This window comes from Rana temporaria, chromosome 11 (genome assembly GCF_905171775.1).
Source record: "Rana temporaria chromosome 11, aRanTem1.1, whole genome shotgun sequence".
In the NCBI taxonomy this organism is placed as follows: domain Eukaryota; kingdom Metazoa; phylum Chordata; class Amphibia; order Anura; family Ranidae; genus Rana; species Rana temporaria.
The window spans coordinates 11,706,188-11,720,528 of record NC_053499.1 but is presented as its reverse complement, the minus strand read 5'-3'; the positions used below and the strand labels follow the sequence as shown (position 1 = coordinate 11,720,528).

The following is a 14,341-nucleotide window of genomic DNA, read 5'->3' as shown; positions in this document are numbered from 1 at the left end:
TGGCAAATGAATCCTATGAAGTCGTGGGGCTTCTTCAGGACGAGACAAGTAGGGTTTTTTTGACAATAATAAAATATTGTTTCAAAATCTGGAACAATATATATATATAACATTAGTACAACATAAAGACAATGAAAATGATTTTGCAAGAGGAAAAATAAACTTGTTGATTTGTTCAAGAACAAGGAAGATAAGCAGACAGAAGTTACATCACGTAATTACGTCACCTGATGCATCGCGGTAGCTGCATCCATCCGAGACACTCCGATCATATAGGGAGTATGCACAATTATTGTGGAAAGTTTTAAATGTCGCCACAGGAATCCGCTGCAATTTTAGGGGTGCGCACTATACGCGGGAGCGCGCTATACCCCAATAAATACGGTAATTTAACCACTTCCCGACCCGCGTATTGTAAATGTACGTCCTCTTTTTAAACATGGATATCTCAGTAACGGCAGCAGCTGCTGCCACAACTGAGATATCCATGTTTTCAGCGGGCGGCCGTGTAAACGATAACGGTGGTCTCTGCGGCGGATTCGCCGCGAGATCGCCGTTATCGGTGGCGGGAGAGGGCCCCCCCCTCCCGCCGCTTTTCCGCGCCCTCCGCCGCTTACCGGAGCCGTCGGTAGCGGCGGAGGAGATCCGATGCTGCCGCCTGGAGAGTGAGGACTTGAGTGAGGGCAAGATGGCCCCCACCCGTCCTCATAGCTCTGCTGGGCGGAAGTGACGTCAAAACGTCAGTCCCGCCCAGCGTCTTAAAGAGACAATTTTTTTTTTGTCATTTTTTAAAAATAACAAATTTTCCTTTTTTTTTTTTTTTCTTGCATTTAAGCCCAAATATGAGATGTGAGGTCTTTTTGACCCCAGATCTCATATTTAAGAGGACCTGTCATGCTTTTTTCTATTACAAGGGATGTTTACATTCCTTGTAATAGGAATAAAAGTGATCATTTTTTTTTTTTATATTTTAGTGTAAAAAATAATAAAATCAATAAAATTAAATAAGAAAACAAAAAAAAAATGTTTTTAAAGCGCCCCGTCCCGACGAGCTCGCGCGCAGAAGCGAACGCATACGCGAGTAGCGCCCGCATATGAAAACGGTGTTCAAATCACACAAGTGAGGTATCGCCGCGATTGTTAGAGCGAGAGCAATAATTATAGCCCTAGAGCTACTCTGTAGCTCAAAAAATGCAACTTATAGAATTTTTTAAACGTCGCCGATCTAGATTTTTAAGGGTAAAAGTTTGACGCCATGCCACGAGCGGGCGCAATTTTAAAGCATGACATGTTGGGTATCATTTTACTCGGCGTAACATTATCTTTCACAATATATAAAAAAATTGGGCCAAATTTATTGTTGTCTTATTTTTTAATTCAAAAAAGTTAATTTTTTCCAAAAAAAGTGCGCTTGTAAGACCGCTGCTCAAATACGGTGTGACAAAAAGTATTGCGATGACCGCCATTTTATTCTCTAGGGTGTTAGAAAAAAATATATATATAATGTTTGGGGGTTTTAAGTAATTTTCTAGCAGAAAAAACTGTTTTAGTCTTGCAAACACCAAATCTGAAAAACACCTAAGGTCTTTAAGTGGTTAAAACATACTAGATTAAAATACTTCCTAATTGGTGTAACACCAATATAGTGATGTTATAGTAATATCTGTATACAAAAATGGAGGTGAAAAACCCCCAAGTGATATTCATATTGTACTGGGTTCGATTTTTTTCTCACATAATTCAAACATATTTCAAAAATATTTCAAAAATATTGGGTGCATCCCAGAACTATAGAGCTTTTGTCCAAATATTTATACCTGGACCACTGTAGGAATTATCGAGTGACGGGCGATGAAAAGGCAAATAGGGGCGTTCAATTACCTATTTCTTGCTTTTTCTTTTTCTTTTTCTATCTTAACTCTTGCTTTTCACATCTATTTTTTATTCCAATCTCTTTTACTTTTCATGTAGCAGGGGGATACATATTTTTTCTCTATTTATATATGTAGTACTTTTTTGAGATTCATATATATATTTTTATTTATATGTCTTTCTATATATCTTTGATAGATGACCACTTTTGGCGCCATTAAATGCGACATTTAAATATTTCCACAATAATTGTGCGTACTCCCTATATGATCGGAGTGTCTCGGATGGATGCACCTACCGCGATGCATCAGGTGACGTAATTACGTGATGTAACTTCTGTCTGCTTATCTTCCTTGATCTTGAACAAATCAACAAGTTTATTTTTCCTCTTGCAAAATCATTTTCATTGTTTTTATGTTGTACTAATGTTATATATATTGGGGTAGATTCAGGTAGCAATTACGCCTGCGTATCCATAGATAAGCAGCGTAATTGCTAAGTAGCGCCGGCGTATTAACTTTCTGTATTCAGAGAGCTCGATACACCGACTGTAGCCTAAGATACGACTGGCATAAGGCTCTTATGCCGTCGTATCTTAGGCTGCATTCTGACGCAGGCCGCTAGGTGGCGTTCCCGTAGTTGTCAGCGTAGAGTATGCAAATTGCATACTCACGCCGATTCACAAACGTACGCGCGCCCGGCGGTCGTGTTTTACGTCGTTTGCGTTCGTCGCTTTCGTCGTAAGGCTGCTCCTGCTATTAGGAGGCGCAGCCAATGGTAAGTATAGACGTCGTTCCCGCGTCGCGATTTTCGAAATTTACGTCGTTTGCGTAAGTGGATCGTGAATGGCGCTGGACGCCATTTACGTTCACGTCGAAGCAAATGACGTCCTTGCGACGTCATTTACCGCAATGCACGTCGGAAAATTTTCCCGACGGAGCTTGTGCAGTACGTTCGGCGCGGGAACGCGCCTAATTTAAATGATCCACGCCCCCTACGGGATCATTTAAATTACGCACGCTTACGCCGGCCCCTTTTACGAAAACGCCGCCGCAAATTACGGAGCAAATGCTTGGTGAATGAAGCATAGCTCCAGTAATTTACGGAGGCGTAGCGTAAAAACGGTACGCTGCGCCGCCGTAGCAGTGCACGCCCCTACCTGAATCTACCCCATTGTTCCAGATTTTGAAACAATATTTAATTATTATCAAAAAATCCTACTTGTCTCGTCCTGAAGAAGCCCCACGGCGAAACGCATAGGCGACTTCATGGGATTCATTTACCACCCACGACTCTCTAAATCCAGATGGTTTTATGTTGATTATATTTATTTATTTCTCAATATACCATTATTATTATGCAAATGTATTTTTTCTATTTTTGTAATAAACTATATATCTTTTTATATACTTCCGCTTGCCTCAAAAGTCCGACCTTTACTCATTCCTTGGTTTGGGTCTTTTCTTTATTCTACTTCATCTTCTTATCACAGTGAGTACAGTGAGTACAGTGAAGACAGTGAGTACAGTGAGTACAGTGAGTACAGTGAGTACAGTGAATAGAGTGAGTACAGAGAATACAGTGAGTACAGTGAGTACAGTGAAAACAGTGAGTACAGTGAAGACAGTGAGTATAGTGAAGACAGTGAGTACAGTGAGTACAGGCGGCTCAGTAAGCGCAGTGATGGTCTTTAGGACCATGCTGGGTATTTAGAGTAAAGTGTGAGTACTTCATCTTCTTATCACAGTGAGTACAGTGAGTATAGTGAGTACAGTGAGTACAGTGAGTATAGTGAGTACAGTGAATATAGTGAGTATAGTGAATACAGTGAGTACAGTGAGTATAGTGAGTACAGTGAGTACAGTGAGTACAGTGAGTATAGTGAGTATAGTGAGTACAGTTAATACAGTGAGTACAGTGAGTATAGTGAGTACAGTGAATACAGTGAGTACAGTGAATACAGTGAGTACAGTGAGTACAGTGAAGACAGTGAGTACAGTGAAGACAGTGAGTATAGTGAAGACAGTGAGTACAGTGAGTACAGGCGGCTCAGTAAGCGCAGTGATGGTCTTTAGGACCATGCTGGGTATTTAGAGTAAAGTGTGAGTACTTCATCTTCTTATCACAGTGAGTACAGTGAGTATAGTGAGTACAGTGAGTACAGTGAGTATAGTGAGTACAGTGAATATAGTGAGTATAGTGAATACAGTGAGTACAGTGAGTATAGTGAGTACAGTGAGTACAGTGAGTACAGTGAGTATAGTGAGTACAGTTAATACAGTGAGTACAGTGAGTATAGTGAGTACAGTGAATACAGTGAGTACAGTGAATACAGTGAGTACAGTGAGTACAGTGAAGACAGTGAGTACAGTGAAGACAGTGAGTATAGTGAGTACAGTGAAGGCAGTGATGGTCTTAAGGACCATGCTGGGTATTTAGAGTAAAGTGTGAGTACTTCATCTTCTTATCACAGTGAGTACAGTGAGTATAGTGAGTACAGTGAGTACAGTGAGTACAGTGAAGACAGTGAGTATAGTGAGTACAGTGAATATAGTGAATACAGTGAGTACAGTGAGTACAGTGAGTATAGTGAGTATAGTGAGTACAGTGAGTACAGTGAGTACAGTGAATACAGTGAGTACAGTGAGTACAGTGAAGACAGTGAGTATAGTGAGTATAGTGAGTACAGTGAAGGCAGTGAGTACAGTGAAGACAGTGAGTATAGTGAGTACAGTGAAGACAGTGAGTATAGTGAGTATAGTGAATACAATGAGTATAGTGAGTACAGTGAATACAGTGAGTACAGTGAGTACAGTGAAGACAGTGAGTATAGTGAATACAGTGAGTACAGTGAGTACAGTGAGTACAGTGAGTACAGTGAAGGCAGTGAGTACAGTGAATACAGTGAATACAGTGAGTACAGTGAGTACAGTGAGTACAGGCGGCTCAGTAAGCGGCAGTGAAGGTCAGAAGGACCATGCTGGGTATTTAGAGTAAAGTGTGAGTACTTCATCTTCTTATCACAGTGAGTTGCTTTCACTTCCGAAGATTGTTCCCTCTACTCCCAGATCTCCAGCCTGTGGAAATTCCTCCGGTGGCGGTCTTGTGACTTACAAGCCTGACAGGAAAAGCAGGAGGATGTAATAGACATTAAATACAACTATTTTCCAATAGTTTGTTGCCAAATAAAAAACAAATATAATATATATATTTATACAATGTTTTTTATATAATATATTATATATTTTGTAATATAATATAATTAGATATATACACTCATTGGCACTAATTGCTTGCTACTGTAACACAAATTGCTAATCAGCCAATCACATGGCAGCAACTCAATGCATTTAGGCCTCTAGACGTGGTGAACACGACTTGCCGAAGTTCAAACCGAGCATCATAGTGGGGAAGAAAAGGGGATTTAAGGGACTTTGAACACGGCATGGTTGTTAGTGCCAGACGGGTTGGTCTGAGTGTTTCAAAACCTGCTGATTTACTGGCAGATGGGCTACAGCAGCAGAAGACCACACCGGGGGCCACTCCTGTCAGCTAAAAACAGGAAACTGAGGCTACTATTGGCACAGGATCACCAAAATAGGACAATAGAAGATTGGAAAACGTTGTCTGGTCTGATGAGTCTGGATTTCAGCTGCGACATTCAGATGGTGGGGTCAGAATTTGGCGCATGGACGCATCCTGCCTTGTGTCACCGGGTCAGGCTGGTGGTGGGGGTGTAATGGTGGGGGGGATGGGGTATCACTGGATCAGGCTGGTGGTGGGGGTGTAATGGTGTGGGGGATGGGGTATCACTGTATCAGGCTGTTGGTGGGGGTGTAATGGTGGGGGGATGGGGTATCACTGGATCAGGCTGGTGGTGGGGGTGTAATGGTGTGGGGGATGGGGTATCACTGGATCAGGCTGGTGGTGGGGGTGTAATGGTGGGGGATGGGGTATCACTGGATCAGGCTGGTGGTGGGGGTGTCATGGTGTGGGGGATGGGGTATCACCGGATCAGGCTGGTGGTGGGGGTGTAATGGTGGGGGATGGGGTATCACTGGATCAGGCTGGTGGTGGGGGTGTAATGGTGGGGGGATGGGGTATCACCGGATCAGGCTGGTGGTGGGGGTGTCATGGTGTGGGGGATGGGGTATCACCGGATCAGGCTGGTGGTGGGGGTGTAATGATGTGGGGGATGGGGTGTCACCGGATCAGGCTGGTGGTGGGGTTGTAATGGTGGGGGGATGGGGTATCACCGGATCAGGCTGGTGGTGGGGGTGTAATGGTGGGGGGATGGGGTATCACCGGATCAGGCTGGTGGTGGGGTTGTAATGGTGGGGGGGATATTTTCTTGGCACACTTTGGACCCCTTAGTACCAATTGAGCATCATTTACACACCACGGCCTACCTGAGGATTGTTGCTGACCATGTCCATCCCTTTAGGACTACAGTGTCCCCATCTTCTGATGGCTCCTCCCAGCAGGATAATGTCACCATGTCACAAAGATCCAATCATCTCACCACTGGACAACGAGGTCCCTGGACTCCAATGACCTCCCCACACTCACCAGATCTCATCCAATAGAGAACCTTTGGGATGTGGTGGAACAGGAGATTCACATCATGGATGTGCAGCTGACAAATCTGTAGCAACTGTGTGATGTTGTGATGTCACTATGGAGGAAAATCTCTGAGGAACGTTCCCAACACCTTGTTGTATCTATTCCACTAAGAATGAAGGCAAAAGGGGTCCAACCCGCTACTAGCAAGGGGGACCTAATAAAGTTGTTGCTGTTTTTAAAAATTGAATGTTTTTTCAATAAAGTAATCCTCACACCTCTCTACATATTTCTCTGTTTTGTCAAATCTTTTCTCTATAAAGTTGAATCTTTTCTCTCTATGTCGAATCTTTTCTCTCTAATGTCGAATCTTTTCTCTCTATGTCGAATCTTTTCTCTCTATGTCGAATCTTTTCTCTCTATGTCAGATCTTCATGTCTCTATATGTGGAATCTTTTCTCTCTATGTGGAATCTTTTCTCTCTATGTCAAATCTTTTCTCTCTATGTCGAATCTTCATGTCTCTCTAATGTCGAATCTTTTCTCTCTGATGTCGAATCTTTTCTTTCTATGTGGAATCTTCATGTCTCTCTAATGTCGAATCTTTTCTCTCTATGTCGAATATTTTCTCTCTATGTCAAATCTTTTCTCTCTATGTCGAATCTTCATGTCTCTCTAATGTCGAATCTTTTCTCTCTATATCGAATCTTTTCTCTATAATGTCACATTTTTTCTCTCTAGGTGAAATCTTCATGTCTCTATGTCGAATCTTTTCTCTCTATGTCGAATCTTTTCTCTATAATGTCTAATCTTTTCTCTCTATGTGGAATCTTCATGTCTCTCTAATTTCGAATCTTTTCTCTCTATGTCAAATCTTTTCTCTCTAATGTCGAATCTTTTTTCTAATGTCAAATCTTTTCTCTCTATGTCGAATCTTTTCTCTATAATGTCGAATCTTTTCTCTATGTGGAATCTTCATGTCTCTCTAATGTTGAATCTTTTCTCTCTAATGTCGAATCTTTTCTCTCTAATGTCAAATCTTTTCTCTCTATGTTGAATCTTCATGTCTCTCTATGTCGAATCTTTTCTCTCTATGTCGAATCTTTTCTCTATAATGTCGAATCTTTTCTCTCTATGTGGAATCTTCATGTCTCTCTAATGTCGAATCTTTTCTCTCTATGTCAAATCTTCATGTCTCTCTAATGTCAAATCTTTTCTCTCTATGTCAAATCTTTTCTCTCTATGTAGAATCTTCATGTCTCTCTAATGTCGAATCTTTTCTCTCTATGTCAAATCTTTTCTCTCTATGTCAAATCTTTTCTCTCTATGTCAAATCTTTTCTCTCTAATGTCGAATCTTTTCTCTCTATGTCGAATCTTCATGTCTCTCTAATGTCGAATCTTTTCTCTCTATGTCAAATCTTTTCTCTCTATGTCGAATAATCTCGGACTAATAGAGTTCGGTTAGGCACATTCAACCGCAGGTTCGATAGACACAGATCGCTATTGTCACCGCCATGCCGAATCTTCTATCTATATCGAACTGTTGTCGCAACGAAACAAAAATAAACCATTTTTTATTTCGGATCTTTCAGATTTCGCACTCTGGGCGTTCGTTATCGTTTGTTAAAAGGAAAGGGAAAATCCCAGAAAATTTAGACGAAAATGCATTCAGACGAAAAAATAATGCACATGTCTATCATCCACCTGCTGAGCTAGCGGAGGCCGCTGAGCGGATCCGCCCCCGCGTGAAAGGGGCCTTATTATTATCTGTTTATTTCTAATTTTGGGATTATTGATACTTATTCACTGATATTGTATTTGGCAGTATGGGGGCTATTCACTAAAGGCAAATCCACTTTGTACTACAGTGCAAACTACTAATGCAAAGTGCACTTGGAAGTGCAGTCGCTGTAGATCCGAGGGGGACATGCAAGAAAAATAAAAAACAGCATTTTAGCTTCCACATGATTGGATGATAAAATCAGCAGAGCTTCCCCTCATTTCAGATCTTCCCCTCAGATTTACAGCGACTGCACTTCCAAGTGCACTTTGCACTTGCAGTTTGCACTTGCAGTTTGCACTTTGCACTTGTAGTTTGCACTTTGCACTTGTAATGCAAAGTGGATTTGTCTTTTCGGAAATAACCCCCTATGTCTTCCCTTTGTTTTTTGTGGCCATAGCACAGAATGTTGCCAGGGGCGGCGTTTAGCGTTTATTTTCGGCCAGCGTGCTTTGAAAGCTCGCAATCCAATCTATTGAGTTAGCCATTAAATGATATCGCCCTGAATCCAAACTTTTACTTCTTTCAAAGCTAACACAGTACAACGCTCTGCTACTGTCACATGCTACTCCGGCCTTCACCCCTCCCACCTGTGAACTGGGCCAATAGGGTGTGTGTATGATGTCAGTCGGTGGGGGGTGGGGAGATCGGTCACAAGCCTGGTATTTCCCTAAACGAAGCTCAGAACATGACTTCTATAGCACAAGGAAAGTCGCTCGCTAAATCCTGCAAAACTTTTTATTTTTTTTTCTGGAGCAAAACATTATTATTATTTTTTTTAACTTAGTCCAAACTTTTTCCATTATGGAGAAGATGTGTTGGATTGTATTTGGATTGTCGGTGTTATGGGTGAGTCAAGCACATCAAATAATACTGGAATGAGTCATTCTGTGTACAGTAGGCTCAAATCAATGATCCTTGTTTTCCCAAAAAGTGGCAGTTATTTTCAGCCGAGTCCAATGGGATCTGAAGGTCCTAGTCACGTGATCCAATGAAGATCCTGGGGATATAGGTGTGTGAATGGAGTCTGGTGCCTGGACCGGTGCCATAGAAAGGGGCATGGGCAATTGTGCGTGGACTGGGGCGGCCGTGTGCCCATGTTTGCCGTGTCCCCATGTTTGTCGTGTGCCCATGTTTGCCGTGTCCCCATGTTTGCCGTGTGCCCATGTTTGCCGTGTGCCCATGTTTGTCGTGTGCCCATGTTTGTCGTGTGCCCATGTTTGTCGTGTGCCCATGTTTGCCGTGTGCCCATGTTTGTCGCGTGCCCATGTTTGCCGTGTCCCCATGTTTGTCGTGTGCCCATGTTTGTCGTGTGCCCATGTTTGCCGTGTGCCCATGTTTGCCGTGTGCCCATGTTTCTCGTGTGCCCATGTTTTCCGCATGCCCATGTTTGTCGTGTGCCCATGTTTGCCGTGTGCCCATGTTTGCCGTGTGCCCATGTTTGCCGTGTGCCCATGTTTGTCGTGTGCCCATGTTTGTCGTGTGCCCATGTTTGCCGTGTCCCCATGTTTGCCGTGTGCCCATGTTTGCCGTGTGCCCATGTTTGCCGTGTGCCCATGTTTGCCGTGTGCCCATGTTTGTGCACTTACATGAACGGGCATGAAGTGACTTCTAAAAACTGTGGGGAAGATTTACTAAAACCGGAGCGCTCAGAATCTGGTGCAGTTGTGCATGGGAGCCAATCAGCTTCTTACTTCAGCTTGTTCAAGTAAGCTTTGACAATAAAACCTGGAAGCTGATTGGTTGCTCTGCAGAGATGCACCAGATTTTGCACTCTCCAGTTTTAGTAAATTGCCCCCCCCCCCACCCCCTGCACCTAAAGTCGAGGGATTGTGTTTTTTGAGACCTGCAAAGAAAAATCTGCAGTCACGTGTTGCCCCAAAAAAGCCGTCCATACATTGTATAATCTCCAAACAATCCATTCAATAAGTATTCGAATCCTGTGGAACCTTGTTGCTACATAGTTGATGGTAGACCCAAAGGAGATTGTACAATCAGATTGTATAGTGCATGGGTCTTCAAACGACGGCCCTCCAGTTGTTCAGGAACTACAATTCCCATCATGTCTGTGAATGTCAGAGTTTTACAATGCCTCCTGGGATGTGTAGTTCCGCAACAGCTGGAGGGCCGTAGTTTGAGGATCCCTGGTATAGTGTATGGTGAGCCTTAGAGGGGGAGCAAATGACAGGTTCGGTCTTTTCTGATTCAGAATGCTCTTGTATCCCGATCCCTCATCCCGATCCTCTCACCGTCACGTGGCTTCTACAGAACTTTGCACAGGGTGGGGAATCGGGATGCTGCGTTTCACCTATATGGAGTGCACTGGAAAAAAAATGCATCTGGGGTACTAGGTTTGCATGGCTGGCGATGAATGGGAAGAACGTCAGTTGATTGGAAGGATAGAGGATGCAAAAAAGGCAATAAGAATATCTTTTTGGATTGCTGGTACTTGTAGTTCCACAGCGGATTTGATTGCACTGATGTTTTCAAAAGTCTTGCTATGTTTGCACTGGCTGTATAGAACAAATGACTGTGTGGTGCAACCGCCATTGTGATATCATTACAAAGTGGTAACAAAGTGTCTTTCTGGAATCGTAATTTTTTTAATGACTGTTACAATGTGGCGTTTGTGGTTTAATAAATGATAAATTAAATATAATAATGTGTATTTAGCTATCTTCTGTCAATTGCACGAGAGAGATAAACACAGAGAGGGGGAGGGGGAGGGGGAGAGAGGGGAGGGGAGAACAAGAGGGAGTGGGGGAGAGAGAGGAGAGGGGCAGAGAGAAAGCAAGGAGAGAGAAAGTAAGGGGAAGGGGGAGAGAGGTGGAGAGAGGGGAGAGGGAGGGAGAGAGGGGAGAGGGAGGGAGAGAGAGGAGAGGGAGAGAGAGAGGGGGGAGAGAGAGAGAGAGAGAGGGAAAGGGGGAGAGGGGGAGGGGGAGAGAGAGAGGGGGGATAAAGAGAGAGGGAAAGCGAGAGCGAGGAGAGAGGGGGAGAGAGAGAGGAGGGGAGAGGGAGGGAGAGAGGGGAGCGGAGAGGGAGAAGGGGAGAGGGAGAGAGAGTGGGGGAGAGGGAGAGAGAGAGGGAAAGGGGGGGAGGGGGGAGAGAGGGGGGAGAGAGAGAGGGGGAGAGGAGGGGGGATAAAGAGAGAGAGGGAAAGAGAGAGCGAGGAGAGAGGGGAAGAGAGAGAGGAGGGGAGAGGGGGAGAGAGAGTGGGGGAGAGGGAAGGAGAGAGAGGAGAGGGAGAGAGAAGGGGAGAGAGAGAGTGGGGGGGGAGAAAGAGAAAGGAGGGGAGAGGGAGGGAGAAGGGGAGAGGGAAAGAGAGTAGGGGAGAGAGAGAGGGAAAGGGGGAGAGAGGGGGAGAGAGAGAGCGAGGGAGAGGGGAGAGAGAGAGAGGGGGATAGAGAGAGGGGGAGAGAGAGCGAGGAGAGAAAGGGGGAGAGAGAGAGGAGGGAAGAGGGGGAGGGGGAGAGAGAGCAGGGGAGAGGGGGCACAGAGAGAGAGAGTGAAAGAGGATGAGAGAGAGGGAGGGAGTATTTTAATGTCTTTTGGTCCCATTTTGCATACCTCTCCTCCGGCACAGACGGGGTGTGAGCACACAGCACACTAAGGCTCCGTTCACGTGATATTGCACGCCTTTTCCACAGCACATGAAAATGCTCCATGTTCTGGCAATTGTGGCTCAGTGCCATTAATTTTTAAAGGCACCCCAAATGTGGCAACCAACACACGTACACTACCATGCATTGTAGTGCAATGCAATAAAAATAAAAGATGCACAAACTTCTTTTTAAATGAACAGTCTGTCCTACATTCAACGAGCCAAAACCCGCACACAGCATTGACACGTGCATGGGTGTGAATGGAGCCTTAGGGGGCAATTTACTAAAATTGATGCACCCAGAATCTGGTGCAGCTCTGTGTTGTAAGTAACAAATCAGCGTCTAACTTTAGCTTGTTCATTTAACCTCCCTGGCGGTATGATTCTTTCAGAAAAAAGGTGCTGAAAGCGGTACAATTATTTGCAAGGAAATTTGGCGTTTTATATTGTAGGTCTGTAATTTTTAGGAATAACTCACTTAAATCTGACCAAACCAGAGTCTAATAGGCATCCCGGGTATGACATTTTTTTAAAAACAAAATTATAAATTATAATATAATAAATAATTATAAATAATTATAACAAATAATAATATAATTCTAATAAAAATTATTCAATAATGTAATCAACTCAAAATCACTGAAATTTGCTCAGTTGCAGAATTGTCGCTGTCATTATTTTTTTTTTTTTAATGACGAATTTCCCCACAAATCGCTATCGCACAATTCTGCAAGTGATTATAAATTATTATCGTTGTTTTCTAGCTGCTCTAAAACCATTTTTGACATAAAGGGACACTTTTGGTTGCTATGGACAATCTACAGTTTGCAGGGAGAAAGAAACGTTTTTATTATATAAAAGTACGACACTGGACAGACCACTAGGGACAAGGGGGGGTGTGTATTTTTTACATACAGTACTGTAATCTATAAGATTACAGTATACTGTATGTAATGTGTTTGTTTACCTTTTTTAATTTGGCGCCGATCTCCGCCCCCGTGCGTGGTAACGTCGCAGGGAACGGAGATCGGCGGCACACGGGGACACTGTGTGAATCGAGCGAGGTCCCGCTCGCTCACACAGCGCGGTGACATCGCTGGATCCAGGAACAAGGTAAGCCAGCGCGCGCTGCAGGCTCTGCATAGCTACCCCGAGCGTGACTCGGGGTTACTGATTTTAGCACAAAAAATCCACCCCGAGTCACGCTCAGGAATACCGCTAGGAGGGTTAAGCCTTGATGATAAAACCTGGACGCTGATTGGTTACTATGCACGCCTGCACCAGATTCTGTGTGCTCCGGTTTTAGTAAATCTCCTTGTTATGCTGGCAATACACAGTTGGAAAATCGTTCGGGAAAAAATGGTCAGATATCGAAATATCTTTTAAATATCCTTTGAATATTAACGCCATTATTGTATCAATAGATGTCGCCCAATTATCGACATTTATTATCGATCGATAACAACAAAAACGGTAGCTTTTTCCACGATCAATTACGCGATCTAGGGTTACATTTTAACACGCGCATGCGCTGTAGATTTGTTCAAACTTTTTTCGATCAATTCCACTACTAATGTTTAGAAAATCATTTGTTTCGGTGCAAAAAATCCAACATAGGGCCAGATTCACGTAGAATCGCCCTACGCTGCGGCGGCGTAACGTATTACATTTACGTTACACCGCCGCAAGTTTTCAACGTAAATCCGCCCGGCGCAAGCCCGCCTAATTCAAATGGGGCGGGGACCATTTAAATGCTCCGTCCCTAAAATTTCCCGACGTGCATTGCGCTAAATGACGTCGCAAGGACATCATTGGTTTCGACGTTAACGTAAATGGCGTCCAGCGCCATTCACGGACGACTTACGCAAACGACGTGAAATTTAAAATTTCGACGCGGGAACGACGGCCATACTTAACATTGGCTAGACCACCTAGAGGGCAGCTTTCGTTTTACGCGGCGTATCTCTACGGAAACAACGTAAATTTACAGCGACGGGCAAAGCGGACGTTCGTGAATCGGCGTAAATAGTCATTTGCATATTCTACGCCGACCGCAATGGAATCGCCACCTAGCGGCCGGCCTAGAATTGCAGCCTAAGATCCGACGGTGTAAGTCACTTACACCTGTCGGATCTTAGGGCTATCTATGCGTAACTGATTCTATGAATCAGCCGCATAGATACGACAATTGTATCTCAGAGATACGACGGCGTATCAGGAGATACGCCGTCGTATCTCTTTTGTGAATCTGGCCCAGACTTTTTTTTTTTTTTTGCATCATTTTTGCATTTTGAGAGTCAAAATTAGCCCACTAACGTTTCGAACGTCAAACGATTGAGCGCATCGAATGCTTTTTTTTATTATTTTCTAACCGTGTATAGCCAGCTTTAGAGTCTACTGACAGGTTCTCTTGAAATATGTTACAGTGATGATCTTACTTGAAGGATGAGCGAACAACTGAAATAAAATAAAATCACCTGTGCTGTACTATGCAAATATATTGTATTTTATTTTCTGTAAATCGGTG

General features: G+C 43.7%; 1 protein-coding gene across 2 annotated transcripts in view; it reads left to right on the top strand.

Annotated features, from left to right (window-relative positions):
- The first annotated feature begins 8,855 nt into the window (after window positions 1-8,855).
- LOC120917044 (tumor necrosis factor receptor superfamily member 5-like) overlaps window positions 8,856-14,341 on the top strand; it is a 49,043-nt gene continuing 43,557 nt past the window's right edge. The window contains exon 1 of one of the 2 annotated variants that reach the window (XM_040328042.1): window positions 8,856-9,062. In XM_040328042.1, coding sequence (XP_040183976.1) covers window positions 9,018-9,062 — 45 coding nt within the window. In that variant the 5' untranslated portion in view covers window positions 8,856-9,017. The remainder of the gene's footprint in view (window positions 9,063-14,341) is intronic. The other variant, XM_040328041.1, reaches the window with a different exon arrangement.